Below are 22,547 nucleotides of genomic sequence, written 5' to 3' on the forward strand. Positions count from 1 at the left end.
CATTAATCATCTGTCTGCCCAGCTAATCAAACTATCATCTCTGCAGACTTCAGTGAACCCAACCCGGACCTGTTCCAGATCCAGTTGATGTTTTTGTGTGTCAATATCTTAAATAAACTCTGTTAAACTTTTACCCAGCCTCCGTTGTGTTCTGCATGTGGGTTTGATATAAAACCAATCATGACAGGGGTTCTGAAAACTGTCCGGTTTAACCGCAGGTTCTACTAGGGGAGCAGCCGCACTGACATGTTTACTGGTCGGTTCGCCGTCGCCTCCACTACAACCTCCAACTCCATCATATTTTACATCCGACACCGGAGCAGATGAAGAGCCTGCTGTTGGGAACATTTCAGTCAGTTTGACACATTTCTCTGCGCCTCCCTTCTGTTTCATATCAATTACTACTGTGCACATCGCTGCACAAAGTTCCAATGGAGAGTGAAGGTGTTTTTCTACTTTCTGCTTGACAAAATAACTGGGCGAAACAATAAAAAAAATACATTAACAAAACGTAAGCAAACTGAAGCATATTTATACATTCAGCCTTCACATCTGAGGGAATATGTGTACGTTTTATTTTTTAAAAATAAAAAGAAGAAACTTTAAATTATTTATCATTTTTATTTTCATATAAAAGTTTCAGTGCTAAAGGTTCCATCCAGGTAGAAATTAATGATGCTCATGGTTCAGCTTATGAATTGTTTTCAGTATTTATAGGACCAAGTTCTGTTTCTGTAGCAGGAGGGTTTGGATCCCTTGGCGATTGTCTGTGTTTTCTAAAGAGAAAACCACCAACTGAAGCCAAAACTACAACAATGACTCCAACAATGATTCCAGCTATCAGTCCAGCACTGTTTCCTCCATCCTTATTTCCTCCATCCTCATTTCCTCCATCCTCTTGTAGTCCACCCTGTAGAACACCCTTGTCTCCTGTAGAACAGAAGCAGGTGTTAGTCTGAGCCATCAGGTAGAACATGTCTGAAGATCATCATCTTCTGCTCTCAGAGCAGCTGATTCTACAGTCTGATCAACATCTTTAGGAAAAACACCAACATCCATCTATCATGAAGAACCAGGAAGCTGCTGGAGGTTCTGATGCAGAGAAAAACTGACTCACCTGAAGGAGGACGAGGGGCTACATCCAGGCTGATGATGCAGATGGGATCACCTTTTATATTTGATCTCTTCCTTCGTTTATTTCCTCTCTGAATAACTCGACACTCATAAGTTCCAGTATGATTAGTAGTCACGTTCATCAGAACCAAAGATACGTCTCCATCCTTCATCTCTCTGTCCTGTAGATCCACACGGTTCTCATAAGTTGGATCCTGGCCATTTTTATCAAACCTGCCATCTCGATACAGTGCAACATGCTTTAATTCTCCCATATCATTCCTGATCCACTCTACAACTAAAACAGGATGGTTGTTCTTGGTTCTACATGGCAGAGTGACGTTCTCTCCAGGTTCTGCAGTGATCTTAGTCCGACCTGAGAGGAAACGGTAGAGAACAGAAAGAAACCCTGATTAGACATCATGGAGCTCACTGTCTTCTAATGGTGGAACCAGCTTGGGTTATGGAATGATAAGAAAACATTTGTTAGAAATATTAATCAACAGTCAGAAATATCATTAGAGAACATCAATGATATCTAACAGTTAGACAGTCTGTTTAGGACTTTCCGAAGCATAAAAGTTCAGTATGTGGAACTAACAGTATAGGAAGGACGATAAACATTTAATTATTTATGTTTTTTAGGGGGTTAGGATCTATTTCTTCTTTTTTTTAAGGTTGACTGTAATCCTTAACCAAGGTAAATACTGTAGTACAGATCCAAAGCTACTTGAGGGGAATGGAACAGGAGTAGCTAAATTCGTCATACATGGATTGTGTTATTTGGTGGTAGTTCAAATAACTAAAGATATTGCACGATACAGGAGCATCTGAGTCATTTATGTCAGAATCTGTTTTGCCATTTCTTTCCATCCTCTTACAGAGGTCATACAGTCTCAATCACAGCTTTTGCTTTGGAACCTGTTTCTGACCCTTTTGTGTGAGATCTATTTGAATCAGAGCTGCAGACGTAATGATAGCTGCCCATAAGTCACTGGAAGCACAGGGTGTTTCTGTGATTTTAGAAAACAATATAGTAGCTAGATGTGTGACGGGATGGTGCAACTCCTGCTGCTGTTTGAGTTCCTCCCTCATTTTCTGTATTAGATCAATGCTCGTGTAAATTTCTTTGATATTTTTCCATCCTGTGCAGAAACTTGTGCCTTGGGTAACAGAAACTACCATCCAAACCAAACCGCATAAACCAGACCTAAATTATTCTCATTCTAAATGGCTCCAACGCTCCTGTTACTCTAGTATCTATCGAACTTTCCTGGAATTGGCAACTCTTCTGACTCAGTAGCTTTTAATTCTTTTACTAACTTCTGGTAAATAATACAGTAATTTTATATCATCACTGTTTCTTATCATTCAATTAATCAAACCACACCATCTTTGCCTCTAGGTGCCGCCTAAAGACTGTTTAGCTCAAGGAACCAGAATTTTAAAATAGAGGAAAACCAGCTTTTTTAGTATGAAAATAATAACAAAAAGAATACAGTGCTTCAGTAAGAGGATTAATGATTCGTTATAAACTATATAATTTTACAACTAGAATTGTTACAAAGCAACTAGAAAATAGAATTAAATAACACAATCTTAGGAGTCCTTATGGTTATACAAACCACTAAATAAAATTCTAGCAAATATAACGTCCTGTGTTTTTAGAAATCTGCAAAGAGCGATTTAGATGTTAGTAAACATACGGCTGACATGGAGAAAAAGTTGAGACATTTAGCCTGGTCTGTTAAACAGACCCGGAGTAAAAAGAACAATGTACATGTAATTATTTCATAATGAGGTTGCATTAGTGATGACCTCAGAGATATTAAAGAAATATTCATTAGAACTTGTATAAATCAGATCATTCCAACATTAACTCACTGCAACAGGACACTTCACTGGAACAAAATTAGATTTCCTGACTTTGAATGAAAATTCAGGGATTTTTCCAAATTTCAACATTAAATCATTTCAACCTGTATGAATCAGGAAGCAATCAATCATGAATGACCTCCTTCTTCAGTCAGTGTTACAAAAATTACTTTGTTGGTTAAACCAGATAAACCAGAAGCTTTATTCAGCTGCATGTAGAATAGTTTTGTTTAATTTTGATCCACTTTCTAAATTAATTTCAAGCATCCAGCTGACAGCCTTGCTGAGCTCAGGACAAGATAACCCTATATGGGCTCCTATGAATGAGACTTTCTGATTAGCCTCATACATCTACCCCATAACCACCACACACTACATGCAATATGAATCAGCACTATAATTTTTTCCATAATACTATGGTTATTAAATAACTGTAGAAAAATATTTTTAAATGTTTTTCAGGTCTTCCTTTATCTGTACTTTAATCAGTACAGTCATTATTTTGGGAATGTAATAAAAGTGCAGGATTAGTAACTACAGAAATAGATAATCTGATATCTCAGCAGAACGATAAATATAAATTTTTGACAATTTTGATATTGATGTCATTACTAGATTCAATGCTGAATACAGGAGTGGGGAGATGATGGTTGTAAGGCAGCTGCAAGATGGCAAGAATATTTTATAATTTACTTTCAGGTAGAAAATTAGAAGCTCAAGTAAAAGAAAGATACCTCTGTGATACAGGGCCATAAGCAATAAAAAGTACAAAAACCGTTGATTGTTAATGTATTTTTTCTTTTTAAATTAAATGCTATTAAAATCTCTCCTGACAGCTACAGTTGTCTGAACCTCCCCCTCTTTCAGATAATCGTATGATCCCCATGCTGACTGAAAAAAACAAAGTTCTGCTGAAAGCAAAGGTAGAAGCCGAGCAGTGAATAAGCATAGAGCAGCGCTGAGATCTAAACTGTGACAGATGCTCAGTTTGATGTCACTGATTCACAAACCTGCTCCACACACATACAGTGAATCCAAAGGTAACAGGAACACAGGTCTGTGTGTCGTTAATGCAGCCTGTCTACACTGATGCCAGACGGATCCTTGAGATTTTATAACACCACCTTTTTATGACGGAAACAAGTGAAAACAGATAAAGAGTAATAGAAAATAAATGTATCACTTGTAACCCAACCTGTAGGGTTTCAAGTAAAAAGTTAACAGGAAGTTGTATTACCCCACTGAGGCTCTGATCCCGGTTTATGTTCCTTAGATCAGCTCAGATAACCAGGATTAACCACAGGGAGACACCATGGTGGAAACACCCTTACAAGTTAGTTTTTCTTTCTCAATGTAAAAACTAAAGTCCTTCCTCTTTGAAAAAAAAGATTTTCAGTAAAAAACAATATTTTTTTAAAAACCAGATTCACACTGTTTATAAATCCAGTAGGTTTAGAAACCTTCTGATCCTTTATCCAGTTTTATTAAAGGAGTTAAAAGCAATGTATCAGTTCCACGTCAGAAAAAAAAAAAACAGGGATCTATGTTAGTAGATGTTATTCATCATCCCTAAATAAACCACCCTGATGAAGTAAAACAACAGAACAAGCCTACCCGTCATTCCTCCTTATCCAGTTCCACTAGTTTGAGTTAAAATGGGTTTAATTCAAATCATCAGATTTTACTCAATAAATAAACTTTTAGATCCTTACTAGTCAACAAGAGGTTCAGAAACCTGAGAGAAACAGGTGCTTTAAGGTGAGTGTCTCTGTGGATAAAGGTGGGTCTTTTAGAAAATTAAAGTGTTTATTGAGACTAGAGGCCAGACCAATAGAGATAAAGATAGAAGAAACAATCTCTATAGGTGTTAATCTGGTAGATAGATCTGCACATATTTAGATAAACTAGCTGCAGTAAGAAATCCTGCTTTAACTTGATCAGATATTTGATCTGTCAATTCTTTAATCAGCCATCTTATAGAAAGCTTTGATTCATCTAGTTTTAGAACTGATTTCTTTTATCTTGATCAGAAAACATTTCAATTCTGTTTTATATAGCATATGTATATAAATATGCATATAAAGCATATATTTGCTTTAAAGGGATCTTTTCTTTTAAAACACACCAATACCTCAAATAACTAACTGTTAAATAGATGATTTAAAGTCCTCCATTCTGCTCTCTGATGCCATCCCACTGTGTTTGGAGGAAAGATGCAGCTGACTGATTGGACTGAAACCACAGAGGTTTTATCTCATCTTGATCAAATTTATGATGATGGGAGTTTCTGTCTAACCTGACAACTAAATGTTGTCATGTTAATTATATCACTGTCTCTACAGTCTAGTAGCAGCTCCTGATGGCTTCAGAAGCATTGGGCTTGGGGAGCAGTGGGCGGCCATTTGTGCTGTAGGTACCAGATCCGCTCGGGTGGTCATATCTGCTCGGTCCCTGTGCATGTCAGTCATGCTCTCCTACATGATTGGCTGAACTTTGCCACATGATGCTAAACATTGTGGTTGCCCAAACAACAATAATAACATCACCCAGTGTTGTCACCTTGCAAATGCCGAACTCAGTCTCTCTTAGAGTGCAATGCTTTCCTTCAAGACTGACAATAATTATTTTCTACTTTCTGCTATTTTAGATCACCAATGAAATATAAAATAATACCAAATATAGGTAATAATATGTTGAGACTTCAAAAGAGATTTGATCATTAAGAAATGGGTGCAATGAAGTTTGTCTGAGTGGAGTTGCCATAATAAGAAGGGGCAGGGCCAAAAGCAGATCTGTCCACCTGCACAGATCTGGTACCTACAGTGGTGGCCAGGGAGCAACTTGGGGTTTAAGGTTTTTTGCTTAGGGAACAAGTGGGTTTTGAACCCCCAACCTCAGGAATTCAAGCTCCATGCTCTAACCTGTAGGCCACCACCCCACATGCTATACTCAGATAAATAGCACTGATTGATCTAATGACTATAGAACTGTTCTGACTATTCTGGCCATCAGCAAACATTTGATCATGGTCTCTAGTGTCTCTAATGCTACATTTCTAAGTATGGAGCTGCCAATAACCAGAGTGGGCTTCTCAGTGGGTGCGTCACTGAGCAGTTACCCAAACGCCTGGCTGCTCAGGCACTGTTGGAGGACAGCTGCGTAGGGGTGTTCCTGGCCTTGCTGGCTCCAGGCACTTAACAAGAGGCCCTAGTCTAACTTCTGGATGTCGGCAGCCCAAAGCCTGGGTTCTAACTAGTGTTGCACTGATACCAGTATCGGGTGGGGCCCCGATCCAGCTCTAAAATGGTGGTATCAGTATCAGCGAGTACCAACAAATAGGGCACGATACCATTTTGACAGCCAAAAGTTTATTTAACTATTGTCACCCATTCCAGGTGGGCAATAGAAATTGCTACTGGATTCAATTTGTATTAGTCTTTTTCCTGCTTCACAAAGGTAGGCAGAAGCTTGACAAAGCCATGATGGCAATTATTTTACATCCAAACAGTATGCAGTTCTTCATATATACACACACATTAATATCAAACAGAATATCAGTATGGTATCGGTATCAGCCAGGCATCGGATATTGGTATCGGGGCCAAAAAATTACATCAATACACTTATTACACATCCCATTATCACTAAAGGAGGCAGAGGAATAACTGAACATCTGACACAGAGAGCAGGAGAGAGGAGAGGAAGAAGGAAGAGTTGGAAAAAAGAGTCAAGGGAGGGAGAGAGAGAAGCCATGGTGATGCTCAGCTAGTGCTAGCCTAGGCTAGCTACTCCTTACTACCAGAAATAAAACCAAGTGAAAGCAACAAGTGCTCAGTAGAGAAGGGCAGCAGAAGGCGGTATGTTTTAAAGTAGTTCTCGACAGTTAGAGTTACTTAGATACAGAGATATCGAGGAAAAAAAGAACTTAATTAAGACGGAGATATTCTGAACAACACGTTGACTGAGAACACACAGATATTTCACTTCTCACCAACAAAAATACAGTAAACAGAGAACTTTGTCAAGCTCTTGTTTCTGTTACAACTGCTCTCTAATGGTGTTTGTTATTTTACACACACATAAGTTCAGACATCAAGAGGTTAAGAAGTAAATTCTGTCGAGACGTTCGCACTGAAGGCCTAGTACCACACACCGCCTGCCACAGATCACCATTAATGATATTGGAACATTAAAGCAAATAAAATCTCTCTGGTATCAGAATAATGTCACTATCAGCAGATACTGAATCCAAATTCAGGCATCGGGATCAGATAGAAAGTTAAAAAATGGAATTCATTGCATCTCTATCTGTGGTGCTGTGGGCCTTTTTCTTTTTTCTAATAAACGGTTTGCCACTGAGACAGTTTTGGTATAAAACAATGACAGTTACTGAGAAAAGCAGCAGAGCAGCAGAGGTTTACATCATTATATCTTAGATAAAGAAAACATTTAGGAGATATTCTTCATTCCTGACTAAAAACTCACCGACTGTAGCAGACACCAACATGGTGAAGGAAACCAGAACAAGCCAAGAAGCCATTCTTCCTCACTCAGTTCTACCAGTTGGAGTTAAATAAAGTTTTATCCAAGGTATAATAAAGTCTTTTTACACCATTAAAAGTCTACAATAAGTTAAGAAAGCGTAGAGAAACTGTGGCTTCGGTGAGCGTCGACTGGTTTCTGTGGAAGACGGTGCAGCTCTGAGAAAATGAAACTAATGAGGTCACAGCAAAGGTGCATGTGCATAAACAGGAAATATGACGTTTCTATGCCTTACAAACATCAGGTATGAATATATTACCTTTAACGGAAATATAAAAAATAGAAATGACAGTTTCTACAGGTATTAATGTGTTTGAGATCTGCACATATTTAGATAAACTGGCTACATTATGAGCTTAACTTGATTATTTTATCTGTCAGTTTAATCAACTATTTTGTAGAGATGTTTATATTTATATACTTGTATTTGTATTCATTGATTTAATAGGGAACAATATATACATTTAAATTAGGATCTACTCTACTATAGTCTTAGCAGACAGTTAATCTGCTATGCCTGTAACCAGAAGGGCCTTTACACAGGAGTAGTATAACTGAGAAACCAGTCCAGCACATCTGTCATTTAAAGAAATGTTCTTTAATAATTAACTGCGGGGCTGTTTCAGCGACTTGGGCAATTTAAAGAACAAGGAAACAAAGGCTGTTATCAGTGACACACCTTCTAATATATAAAGACCAACAACCAGCAGAGTGAAGCTGTCTGCCTGGTTTCAGGTGATCTCATTTAACCCTTTAATTCTCCAACATGTCAGCATTTAATCTAGTCCCATGTATTCAATAAATCACACCAATAACTCAAATAACCAACTGTTTATAAGTAGTTGATTTAAAGTCCTCCATTCTGCTCTTTGATGTCATAAAAAGTAAAAATATTCTGCTTTGTGTAGAAGAATGATTCAGCTGACTGAATGAAGTGAAACTATGGAGCTTCTGTCTCACCTTGTCCAAAGTTGTTCCTAATGATGGGAGCTATTTGTGTATTCCATCAGCTACAGTAATGTTGACATGTTAATATTCTCACTGTTTCTGTCTCTACAGTCTGTTAACAGCTCCTGATGGCTTCAGAGGCTGACAGCTAAACCTTCAGAAGCTGGATCCTTCAGGTGGTAGAAAGAACTGGGTTTAAATCCTGTATGGGGATTATAATATATAATATATCACAAGTATAAACTGGAGCCTAGCATCATCCAGTGGTGGGCCCTCAGAATGAGCATTAAAGCTACTGCTATGGAGAGGGAAAAAAGAGCCAGAAATTGTGAAACAGGGTCTGTGATGAGATACCAGGCTGCTGCGACAAGTGCAAAGAACAATGGACATGTAATATATCAATATATCTGTATCCATACATATATATATATAGATAAGGAGATATAAATATATTATCTTCTACCAACTTTCTCCTACATTTATGATTATTTATTCTTCCTTAGTCCCACATCCTGTCAATATTTTACACGCCTAACATGACTGGACAAAACATGACCTGAAGCTGGTCAGGATGAAATAGAAGAACATTTTGCAGACTGTGCTATCTAGAAAAGATATAGCACTGATTTGAGGTAATGATTAAACTCGGTTTGTTTATTGGTTTTTTTTTGCATCCCAATTAGCTGTCATAGATGTTACAGCATTTTATTTTCCTGGGGTCCTTTTGGAAATCCAATTACATAAAGAAATTTCAGCATACTAAAAAAGTTCAAATTCATAAAATCAAATGTTTGCCTTTGGAAAATGAAGTTTTCTCCAGGTTTCCATTTAGTGCTCCTCCCCTTCCAAACGGAATCCACATATAAAAATAAATAAATATAAGGGAGCATAAGTTTTCGGAGAATAAATTTAAAACATGCTTTTCCAAATGCCAGTGACTGCAAGAGGCCGTCTGTTCTCCATAGTTACAGCCTTAAATAACAGATTTACAAACTGTTTCATTCTTGGTTCTGCAATATACAAAATGACCATATAAAACTCTTACTAAAAATACCAAGATTAATGAGCCAGGTTTTCTTTTCTGACAGACATTTATAAAGAAGCAAAGCAGATGATACTGTGGTCTAAGTCCCACCCTGATCCACAGCAGTTCATGTAGAGCAGCTGAGCTCTGTCTCCATTTAAAATGGCGCACAGTGTCAATATTGCAGCTCAGTTCTGTGCTGTCTGATATTCAGACAGGTGTGTTTTAGCAGCACCAGACCTACCACAGAACACTACTGTAGTCCTAAAGAGACTAAACCAAAGACTAAAAGATTATTTAAAACTATTTAGGTTAACATTTAAATGCCATGCTATTGTTTTCACACATTTAAAACTTACTTGTTAAATCATCAGGATTCTGCCAAAAGCCCAGACATGCAATAAAATAGTCCTTACACATCTGCAGCCTCCCTCTTCCTCGCATGTGGACTTCTACTGTATCTACTCACTTCTGTCAATTTCTGTCACTTTGAAGCAATTGCTCACCCCCTTGTGGCCATTACTCAGGAATTTCTACCTCTTGAGGTGTGACTCGTTGCCACGGTAACTAAAGTAAACTGTCTTCCCGTTTCCAGCTAACGACCAGGGTGTAGCTTTATTAACAGACTTTATGGAAAACACCTTTGTTTGTTTGCCAGCCATTTCTTTAATCCATTCCATACAGCAACGGTCTATTAAAGGCCTTAAATTACAGCTATCTGCAAAAACGCATCAAAACAGCAACAATGTCAACATATAAAATCTATAAAGTTAATAATGGCAACCATTATATACTGCACAATAAAAGTAACTAGATACTAGTCAAAGCAACTATAAAGATTAATCACATCTAAAACAGAGGAGGAGATCAAAGGGAATACCTCCTTAAATAACCTGGTTGGAACTGGATCTAACATCCAAGTTGAAGGCTTAGATGAAGACAATAATTTTGCTAACTCTGAAAGTTCAACTGGATCAAAGCAGTCTAAACCCGGTTCAGATTCTATGGCTACTTCAGATGCAGCCTCACCTTCCAGAGATAAACCAATCGTAGATAGAGGAGTGCTAATGATCTTATTTTTAATAAGATCAATTTTATTTATAAAGAATCCCATAAAATCATTGGAATGGACGGTTCAACAGAGCTATGGCTCTGGGTGGGTTTGGCAACTGTATTAAAAGAAATCTAGGATTATTCTTATTCTAATCTATTAATGAGAAGAAATATGCTGCTCTTGCTTTACAAAGGGTCCTCTTATACAACAGTAAACTATTTTTCCAGACTAGGTAAGATTTCCGTAGGCCTATGGAGTGATATTTTCTCTCCAGTTTCCTAACATTTTGCTTCAAAATGTGCAGCTCTGCATTAAACCAAGGAGCCAGCTTTCTATTTTGGAGACACTGCTTCACAACAACTATGACTATTTCAATGTCTATGATGCCCACGTGTAGACCAGTGTCTCTCTTTCTGTCTCAATCTGTTCATCTTACTTGTGAAAAGTTTTCCTTTGAGCCCTGACGTCAATAGTCCATCAATTCAGTCACTCTTTCGCTCTCTCTCATAATCAAACGGCTGCACTGACCTTCAGATCCCAGATCAAATATTGAGAGGTTTTAATAACTTATGTCCGGCTGTGTCTCATTAAGAGAAACGCTCTACTTGGATGAAGACGTTCATCATCATCTCCCATTACTCTGTCAATTCATCAAAGCCAGTTGGTGTCCCAGCTTCTCTGTCTGCAATACATCGATTGGCCACATGGAGGCAGGGTAGAGTCAGATTAGAAGCATGAGACTTTATCTGCTCAGTTAGGGAAATCCTCAGGTCCAAATGGACTCTAACTTTGAAGGTTCCTTTTTGTTTGTACAAACTTTTTATCTTAGCAATGTCCTGGATGACTGAGAACTGTTTGAAAACCAGTTTGCATTAACTTTTTAATGCAATTTTATTTTATCTGTGTTTTGAGGAGAAAGTATGCAAAATATTTTATGGGTTAGTAGGTTTTCTGTCTTTATTTCCAAACACTCCTGCTATGTTTTCACTGTGTTTTATTGAAGATAAACTGGGAATTATTTACTAAGAATAAACTAAATTTTATCACTGCTATAGTTAACCATCACATAATTCAACCATCAAACCAGGACTCTGGCATTATGTTTGCAATGTTACTGGAGATTAATTTAACAGCAGCATCTAAAAATATTAAAAAAAATATTTGTTTGCCTGATTATAACCACAGCATGGCTTTAATAACAATGAAACAACAGACTCTGGGCAGCACAGCAATTCGCCGAAGCTCAAGCTTTTCTATGATAACTGATCATCAGAAGAGGAAGCATAATAAAGCTGAAAAGGACCTCACTTCATTCAGAGCTGCAGCACATTTACTTATAAGAAGCTTTTCATGATGTTCAACATATAATCATTATACATCAATTGTTCACCATAGTCCTCTTACTTCTATAGTTCAGAATCTGTCATTGATAAACTTCTGAAATGACTTTAATATGTTGCTAAGTGTTTAACAGATTTTAAATCCCTGGAGCTTTAACTTTTAATAGTAAACTAATTGCCTCCCCGTCTGCAGTGTGCTACTGCTGTAAGGCCATCAGGATCAGCTCTATTAGTAATGTTAAATCAGGCCAACTCAGTGTTACAGATCATTTCATCCTTTGCTAACTGTCTGATTATCATTTCAAAGGGAAAGTCTGACTTCATTATAAACAGCTTAGTTTAAAGGAAAATCTCTGATTTCAGAAAAGCTGAGAAAGAGTCCAACAATCTGCAGAAAGAAGGACATGACCTTAAAGGCATGCACACTATAAACAACAGGTTCTATAAAACCTAACATTTAGTCACCATGGCGACATATCAGAAAATCCATGATGTCCCATTTCGTCATTTTACACTCGTCACGGCTGTGATTCATGCTCCTTTTTACTAAAACACCAACAGAATCACAATCCAATTATTTATTAAAGAATCAAAATAAAAAGGGTTTTCTTCAAAAATTCAACCATGCCACAGCTACTTTACCTCCTGCTCAAATTAGCTTCAAAATGCATCAACAAAACTTCTCTTTTTATCATTAGTTTTCATGTCCCCAAATAACAGCAGGTACCTGATGGGTCATAGCTGAACAATTTGTGCTTTTGAACAACCACAACCCACCAATATCATAATTTATGTAAATTCTGATCGTTTAGAAATAAAAATCATGCGAAATCATCCCATTAATTAAAAAGCTAAAGATGGATAGGTGTAGTTCAGTGTTAAATATTAGTTTTTAGAAAATGAAGCTAATGTTTACCTAAAACCACTCATTATCTACAGAAGCCGAGATGGGCCATATCCCTCCGATATGGTTTTCTTGAGAAAACAAGTAAATTTTTTCATTATCTAAAGATAAATAAAGCCGTTTTCTCATGATAACGAGATGATTGGTATGTGTTAAAAATTGATTACATGCCCAACAAAAAAAAACTGTCACAACATTGTTAAGTCAATTTTTTTTCATTTTTATTTTAGTGGAAAATGCTGAGCATTTGCTGTTGGTGGTACATTCAGCAAACGGAGATGTTTTCGATTTAAGGGTAGGTTCAAACTTCCATTTCCAATATGTTAGTTTACTACATGCTAGTGATCCTGTCGTTCCATTCAAAGGCATGGACAACGATTTGCTCACTGGACAGAAAAATCTAACCCATATTATTGAAGGAATCCTGGAACCAGTCTTCACGGTTCCAAAATTCAACAGTGCAGAAACTTCCCCCAGAAATGGTGATGGTGGAGAGGGCAATGTGAAGTGAGAGTTTGATACATAGTGTTGGGATCTGGAGATTCTCCACCTTCTCCAGCAGAGTGCGCTGTGGATCCTCCTGGGCTGGAGCCCTCCAGCACAGCTGACGCTCATCAGCTCATCTGGAGACCGGCCTTTATAAGCAGCAGCCAGACCTTGCTTCGACGCCGCAGTGTTAGCCAAGTTTGGTTAGCGAACCTGAGCCTCTGAATTTACTAATAGTTATCTTCCTAGAGAAACCTTATTCTAATTGCCTCTGTCTTCTCGCTCCTAGGAAATCAGTCCTTCGAGAGAAGCTCTAGGTGAGCTTAACCTGAATCTGCCTGCCTGCCCTAAAGAGCCAAACCTGAAGACTACATTCTGTAATCCACCTGCTGCTCTTGGGAAAGAGCTATTCACTTCAACCAAGGTCCGTTCACTGGGAGTCAGAAGTAAGACGTTGCTGCTGCCTAAGCACTCTGCTGAACCAACAGTCTCTGGACCCAACCGGTTCCCTCTCTCAGAACAAACCTGGACCTCTTCAAGGTATTCACTGAAATATCTGAAAACCCATTTAACTTGTCCACACACCCAGTTAACCAACTATCCGTCTCTGCAGACGCCAGAGAATCCAGCCGGGACCAGAACCTGAATCTTGTCTTGTTTGTGTGAAACTTTAATAAACTCTGTTAAACTTTTACTCAGCCTCCGTTTGTGCTCTGCATGTGGGTTTAGCTTTAAACCAATCATGACACATAGTGCTGGTGTAGAGAGGCTGAAAAGCACTAAGCTCCTGGTTCTGCTTTTTGCTGATCACCTCTTTTGAAACTACAGAATTGAGTCACAGATATATAGTATGTTGGTTTTTTTATTTACTTTTTCTTCTTACATTAGGGACGGATGCAGATCCAGATGGACTAAAGCATGGGACTGGATACACCAGCACAAGGCCTTAATCCCTGGGAACTAGAAAAGCCTAAAGTATTCCAGATGAGCAAAGCCAGGCAGAAAATGGCCCTTGAAGAATACCATTCTGAAATGGATCCCTTCTTGATTTCCTTTCAGTTTCAAGAAGACATGGAAAAGTTTCATGTCAACTGGAGTTAAACGCAAAAAAAAGGAAAAGGAAAAAAAACAGCCACATGCCACTATATGAATTGAAAGGTCAGTTTTTCGACTATTTCTAAAAATTCTCTGAGATAGGGCCAAGGATGAGGGAGGTCTTGTTGGTCTCCATCTCCCGATACGCTCTCGCCTGTGTCCGACCTTTCAGTTTAAATAAAATGTCTGGTTAGGTCTATATACATTCAGATTTTTAGGAATTTTACATATTTTTGACTTCATTTAAGTTAAAATTACTGTTTTATCGAATTTGAAATAGAACTCAAGAAAAGCTGATCAATTCAGCTGTAAAAATGACAGTATTTTGTAAGATTAAAAAAAAAAACACTTAGAGGAGTAAAATTGGGATCCTATCTCAATATTACTAAAGCTATCACCATGTTGTTTTAAAGTAATTAGTAAAACAGAATTGAAAAAAAATTAAATAGATCCAAAGATCCTATCAGTAACCATGTCTGTTCCAGTGTACATCATCATTAGAACTCCTTTGAGTATTATGTCTTCAGTACAGGGTCCATAACAGGGGACAGGACATGATCTACAGGGGCACTGGCTCCCGTTGGCCCCTGTCTAGAACCACCCATGCGAATGGATGAGACCAAGTAGAGAAAAAAAAACTTGAAACCAAAAAACTCATCAATGTAGCTGAATATGCCAGCGTTCTGTCAGCTCAGCATACCCCGTCAGGCTAGCATACCCTTGGTATCACGTATTACATAGAGTGTCTTCTGCCTCCCCTCTCCTTACAGCCAATCAGACTGTTTTATTTCACAATTAAGTGAGGCTTTTGTTGTAGTTTTTTGCATAAAACAACAAAAAAAATTCCTTCATGTTCGTTTGACATAAGGTGACCAGATTTTTGAAATCAAATCTGGGAACATTTCCAACTCGTAGATTCAAAAAAGTACATTTCATCAATATGAAATTAGGAAATGGGGACAGTGACGGTTCCATTTGTTTTTACAAGTTTATTAATATTTAAACAACAAAGATCATGTGTAAAAGCCAGGAATATGTCTCTTAACATTTTTAGTATTTTCTGAAGATTAATAAAATGAATAAATCAAGAGAGTTTTTATAGAAAACTAGAACTGTGTCTCTGGGTTTGGAGGGAGAGTGAAGGGGTCAAGGGTGGTTAGCAGGGCTTTCTCATTTTTGGTGCCTAAAGACCTCTGCTTCCTAAGGGGAGAGTGATATGAGGAAAAGAAAAACAAAAAAGTAAATATATTTTTTCCTCTTTTCAGCATTTTATTGTCATTACACTGTCAAAAGTACAAAGATATGAAATGAACTCTCTCTCTTTAAAGGAGAAGTTCGGTTTTTTACACTTTAAGCCCATTTTCTGTAGTGTCCAGGATGAAATCGAATGATCGACACCAAAAGTTTGACAATTGGTCCTGTCTCTGCTTTTTGGCTCATTTAGAATCCCCCCCCTGGCTGCTTTAGAATGGCTTGCATAGAGCATGTCCGATAATGTCCTTAAAACAACCTTAAACGTTCTTTTTTTTAAATATGCTACTCACCGGGTCGTCAGCGCTGTTCAATGACGTTCCAAAAAAAGTTTCGTAAAGAAAAAACGTTCCTGTAGTGTTTTATTTAGCATTTTGTAAATCCCATTGAGTTCTGTAGGAATAGTCAATATTCCGCTGCCACCGGAAACGGATATGGGGCCTGTTTACACAGTTGTAGTCTTTTCGCTTCACTCTGTGTACTCCGACGTCGAGGTGCTAACGTCTCTGTTAAACACTTTAAAAAACTCTGAAAATGGAATACGAAAGGTGGATTCTTGATTCTCGACGTCGGAGTACACAGAGTGAAGCGAAAAGACTACAACTGTGTAAACAGGCCCCATTTCCGTTTCCGGTGGCAGCGGAATATTGACTATTCCTACAGAACTCAATGGGATTTACAAAATGCTAAATAAAACACTACAGGAACGTTTTTTCTTCACGAAACTTTTTTTGGAACGTCATTGAACAGCGCTGACGACCCGGTGAGTAGCATATTTTAAAAAAAGAACGTTTAAGGTTGTTTTAAGGACATTATCGGACATGCTCTATGCTAGCCATTCTAAAGCAGCCAGGGGGTGATTCTAAATGAGCCAAAAAGCAGAGACAGGACCAATTGTCAAAATTTTGGTGTCGATCATTCGATTTCATCCTGGACACTACAGAAAATGGGCTTAAAGTGTAAAAAACCGAACTTCTCCTTTAACCCATCTCCTTGGGGAGCAGTAGGCTGCCATTGTGCCATTAAGCTTTCCTTTGCTCAGGGACCCAGAGTGGAGACTGTGGGACTTTTACTCAGAACCCGGATTCCAAGTGCAATGCCCTATCCACTTAGCCTGGGTGCCATTCCGAACTTAGTCCCGCCCACAAAGTTTGAGGTCGGGGAAGTTCGGTCTGGCTCTGCTCCATAGTAGCGCGAGTATTAAAGCCCACTGTCAGGCGATCCAATCAAATTGTCAGGGCGGGCTTTATACGATGATGGACAGATGACCAACAGTAACGTAATCAACCACGTGACCAATGCGCGCTTGGGTGACAACAATAATGGCTGCTGCTGGAGAGTTGAGGTGAGTAGATTCTGCTATTAGGTCTGTTCTAGAAGATATTGACAGCAAATTAATTTTAAAAGAGGAACAGAGAAACGCGATCAAGGCTCATCTTCTTATTCTAGGCGTGCAACTGCACGCTTTGATTTTTGTGGACAACAACTATGCCTCGCTTAACATACGTCACGCACTCCGTTGCTCTTATTGGTTGTAGGTCTATCCAATTGAGTGCAGAGGCATTTTTTTTCCTGGTTTGTTCAAAACACGCCCCATAATCACAGCTCTATGGAGCAGCATCAGACTCATATTCTGACTAGAATTGAGTAGGACTACGTCAGGCTACTATCCACTAGGCCACTAAGGATTAAGGTTTATATCATTAAATTTTAACCCTTATTCCACTCTGGATTCTTGTGAGTGTAGTCTTTGTTCACTTTACAATCAAAAATAAATAAAACAAACAGGTTTTAAAATTTCTGTATTCTCTCTTTTCCTGCTTTGTGTGTCCACTGTCACGGTTGCTAGGCGACAGTGTCTATGGTGGTAAAGGCTGCTGAAGGATAGACCTGTTTGAATTCAGAGCCAAAACTCTTTAGGTCTCCTTATTTTCATGGACTTTGAAGGATCCAGTCCAGCTAGACCGGGTCTTTGAAAGATGCAGCCCATGATTTTAAAAAAAGGCAGCCGTAGTCTAAGATTAAAAATCAAACTGGGCTAGGGCTGTGTGCCCAAGTTTGGAAGGAGGGGAGATGAAGGATCATAGGGATGCATCATCAGTGCCGTCACTCTGTTATTGATAATTTTATGCTGTTAAATATAGGAAGTTTTCTGGAGGGGGTTTTGACGGCCCCTCTAGTGCAGCGCCCCTATGCGTCGCATAGACTGCATGCCCACTTTTTGTGCCACTGATTAGATAGGTAGTTGTCTCTTAATCCATCATTTTCAGATCATGCAGATTGTGTTTTTCCTGTTACTAACTCCTATTTTTCATGAGAAATGTTCTTATTTCCAAAGTAAGTAGTAGAAAAGCAATCCCTAACCTGGAAGTCTATGCTCATAAATCACAACCATAAATCAGAAAAAAAACTTATAATAACAAACTATCTGAAGATATAAACTAAAGGTCACCAAGCAGTTCTAAAACATCTTTAAATGAACTCTTGTTGATCCCTGGAGAACCACTGAACCAGATTTGCGCATCGCAAGGAGTTTTCATTCCGAGTCCGTTTTACTCATACCAGCAGTAAACCCTGCTCTTGTCTTACTTATTTTTATTGATTATATTCTAAACTGGACATGAAGCAAACATTTATCAGAGGATCAGCTCAATCCAAATAAAATGAATAGATTTAACACCCTCACCATGACACAGGGCAGTTTCCCATCAATAGTGTCGGGTTGCGGTAACAAACTTCCGCTTTTACTTCTTTATCTGTTTAAAAAGTGGGACGTTCTTTTAATCATCTTAATGTTAACAGCAGCACAAATATGATATGAATTTAATTTGTTTTAGCTTGCTTAATAAAGCGACATGCGGATAATATTGTTTTATTTATTTTTATGGTACATAAAGAACTAATGATATTATTTGCATTTTCAGTTTTCATTTATTTTTATTTTCAGCTTCACAGAATTGGGAATTAATTTATACTCTTTAGTTTATGTCAGAAGATGAGCTGCAGCTCTCTAGATCAGCCTCAGTCTTTGGAGGCAGACCAGACTGACACCAACATAGAATATTGACTTATGGACCGTTTTCAGCATTTATAGGATCAAGTTCTCTTTCTGTAGCAGGAGAATTCTGATCCCTAAATGATTGTCTGTGTTTTCTATAGAGCAGAAAACCACCAACTAAAGCCAAAACTAGTACTACGACAATGATTCCTGCTATCAGTCCTGCCTTGTTTCTTCCATCCTTGTTTCCTCCATCCTCCTTTCCTCCATCCTTGTTTCCTCCATCCTTGTTTCCTCCAACCTTGTTTCCTCCATCCTCTTGTAGTCCTCCCTTGTCTCCTGTAGAACAGAAGCAGGTGTTAGTCTGAGCCATCAGGTAGAACATGTCTGAAGATCATCATCTTCTGCTCTCAGAGCAGCTGATTCTACAGTCTGATCAACATCATATGTAGGAAACACCAACATCCATCATCCAGAACCAGGAAGCTGTTGGAGGTTCTGATAAAGAGAAAAACTGACTCACCTGAAGGAGGAGGAGTAGAAGGAGAAGGGGCTACATCCAGGCTGATGATGCAGATGGGATCACCTTTTAGTTCAGCTCTCTTTCTTCGCTTGTTTCCTCTCTGATAAACTCGACACTCATAAGTTCCAGTATGATCAGTTGTGACGTTCTTCAGAATCAAAGATACGTCTCCATCCTTCATCTCTCTGTCCTGTAGATCCACCCAGTTCTTATAAGCTAAAGGCTGGCCATTAAGGTCAAAGCTACCTCGATACAGAGCAACATGTTCTTTCTCTGTCATATCAGATGTTCTCCACTCTACAATTATAGCAGATTCGTTATTGGGGGTTCTACATGGCAGAATGACGTTCTGTCCTGGTTCTGCAGTGATCTTAGTCTCACCTGAGAGGAAACAATAGAGAACAGAGAGAAACCCTGATTAGACATCATGGATCTCATTGTCTTCTAATGGTGGAAATGAACCAGTATTTGTGGTGCAATGATAAGAAAACATTTACTAAAAACATTAATAGACGATCAGAAATATCAGAGAACCTCATCACTCATGTCTAATAGTTAGAGACTGTATTAAACATAAACAAAAGTCCAGTCTGTGGAACAAGGAATATGGGAGGGAGGATAAATGCTTAATTATTTATGTTTTATGGGGTAGGGGTGTTCAACTCTTTTCAAACATCCAGAAGCCTAAATTGCCCTTTTTAAAAAATGTTTTTATTTCACATTTATTTTGTTTTGGCTATTGTGATGTTTGTAAAATGATTAATTTACAAAAGGATTAAGTCTTGTGATTAGGTTTTCTCCTATTTGCCCTGTTCTTTTTTAAGTAAATGTTCCTATAATTTTAGCTGTGACTCTGCAGGAACATCTAGTACAGTATTTATTTTAACAAACTCTCTAAATGCATCTTGAAGAACACAAACCTCTCACCCTTATATATCAGGTTTCTCTTGACTACACATGCAATTAATTCTACTTGAATTTAAAATAACTAAACCTCCTATTAGATACCTGAGAGTAAGAGTTTCTTAAAACCCATGCTTTAGCTGTGATAAATGGGGATCCAGAAGAAAATCTTTTTCTGCTGTTCTTAATATTAACTATAATCCTTTTCCTGAGGTAAATAGTAGAGATCCAACGCTATTTGGATGTATGGTGGACAGGAGAAGCTGAATTAATCACACAGAGGTTTGTTTCTATGGTAGGAGCTCAAATAAACTAAAAATATTGCATTATACAGAAGCATCTGCATCATACCTATCAGAATCTATTTTGCCATTTCATTCCATCCTCTTATAGAGGTCATAGAGTTTATCTATCCATCTGTCTATCTTTTTGTATACCTGTATAAATATGTTTGTGTATATAGTAATACGAAAATATAAATAATGTGAGTGGCCCAACCCCAATAAGAATATTTAAATACGATGAACCGTTTGTTTGTATTCAGAAAAAACAAACAAATGTGAAAATATGTTAAATATTCAGTGTGTTAAAGGCAATTAAAATTGATTCTGTGCCTGCTCAACACAGTACACTGAGTGGAGCTATTGACCGACCCAAGATGGATCCACCAAATGCCGTCAGCAACCATAGTGTGTCGCAGTGAGCTTGTCGCAGGTATGACGCAGATGTTTTTGATTTATGCAAGAGGGAAAATCAGGAACTAGCTGTGGGTCTAGATACGCCCGAGGTGGGGAGGAAGTGGGGGCAAGTTTGTGCGACAACGGAAGGACATGAGGGTGAAAAATAACGGGGATGCAGGTGGAAAACTGGTCCCAGCATTCTCGCTGGTCCATCTTAATGAGTCGTTTTCCACAATGGCGGTCATATAAACAAAACAAGCTGGTAAGGTACCAAACAAGAGACACATAGTGTGGAGCGGATGTAGATTTGATCAATCAGAGGCCTCCTGTCTGCGGTCACCTACAATTGGGGAGAGGTGCAGCAGAGTGTCTGTGTAAATGGCAGGGACGTCTCTGCATTCAGTGCGACACACACGCAGACGACCTAGTTCCGAAGTATAAATCAGCCTTATGCTTCTCCTGTTTGGTACCTCACCGGCACCAAACCAGATCAGGCTTCAATATTGAGCATAGATCAAAAATGATTGCATCATACCTGCGACAAGCTCACTGCGACACACTATCCAGCCCTATAGTGTGGAGCAGATGTAGATTTCACCAATCAGAGGCCTCCTGTCTGCGGCACTGTCTGCGGTTACCTACAGTTTTGGAGAGGTGCACCAGAGTGTGTGCGGAAGGGGTGGGGACATCTCTGCATTCACCACGACAGACACACAGACGACCTGGTTTCAAAGTATAAATCCGCCTTTATGTTATGTGTATGAGCTAGAGAGCCCATCCTGACGTCAGCATACTCTGTCCTGTGATTGGTCTATTAGAGCAAAATTTTTACAGCCTATTTAAACTAGCAACAATCTGCAATTTAGATTCACTCTTAAAAGTTTTTCTGGCCTCAATGGCTGATAAAAAATGGAGATACTAAGACGTCCTGCACAAAGAAAGAAGGATTTATTTTGTTTATAAATAATCAGCATTTCTGTTGAGCGTGATATCTTTCAGCTTTATGCTTTATGATGTATTTATCTAGTAATTAGAAGCATATGGAATCTAAATTGCTATTTGATGATGTAAATGTTCCAGACCTGTAGTTATAGAGTACAGTATTGTGGTTGTCTGAACTGGGCTTCTTGCTTAATGGACCTTGGTATTCACCCTCATAGTAATCTTTTTTAGAGTTGCACCTGCGCTTGCTATATTTGATATTTGAAAACTGTTGGTGACTTCTTTTATTAAAATGTGAAAGTAGGCTCAGTGTGAGCAGCAATCTGCCGAGGCTGACTGGGGTTCAAGTAGACAGAAGCAGAGATACAAACTGCAACTGTCAACCAGCTCCAAAGGCGGCTTTGTCCAGGAAACACACAGCCAGGCAGACGGGCTCCGAGCCAGCTCCCATGTCAGAGGATGAAGAGAGCACATCCAGTTAGTCACAATCAGGACTAAATGAAAAACAGGCAGCGCTCGAACATCTATAAACAAAGGTTTTGATGGCAGCAACACAGTTGATATTTCTCTCCAGAATGGAGTAGCAGCCAAACAGGAGCAGTAACAGCCACTCTAACTATAAGCTTTATTAAAAACAAAAGTTTTAAGCCTAGCCTTAAAAGTAGACAGGGTGTCTGCCTCATGGACTAAAACTGGTAGTTGGTTCCACAGGAGAGGAGCCTGATAACTAAAAGATCTGCCTCCCATTCTACTTTTAGAAATTCTAGGAACCACTAGTAAACTTTCAAATTCAGAGCTTCATATCTTTGATATAAGATGGAGCTTGGCCATTTAAGGCTTTATATGTGAGATGGAAGATTTTAAATTCT

At 38.6% G+C, this 22,547-nt stretch overlaps 1 protein-coding gene across 1 annotated transcript in view; it reads right to left on the minus strand.

The window, feature by feature from the left end:
- LOC107104217 overlaps positions 1-22,547 on the minus strand; it is a 34,090-nt gene that overhangs the window by 9,087 nt on the left and 2,456 nt on the right. Inside the window, exons 2-3 of the mRNA XM_015404161.1 lie at positions 1,118-1,489; positions 827-930 (exon numbers count right to left, since the gene is read on the minus strand). Coding sequence (XP_015259647.1) covers positions 827-930; positions 1,118-1,489 — 476 coding nt within the window. The remainder of the gene's footprint in view (positions 1-826; positions 931-1,117; positions 1,490-22,547) is intronic.

This window comes from Cyprinodon variegatus, unplaced genomic scaffold (assembly GCF_000732505.1).
Source record: "Cyprinodon variegatus isolate N-32 unplaced genomic scaffold, C_variegatus-1.0 Scaffold1654, whole genome shotgun sequence".
Taxonomy (NCBI): domain Eukaryota; kingdom Metazoa; phylum Chordata; class Actinopteri; order Cyprinodontiformes; family Cyprinodontidae; genus Cyprinodon; species Cyprinodon variegatus.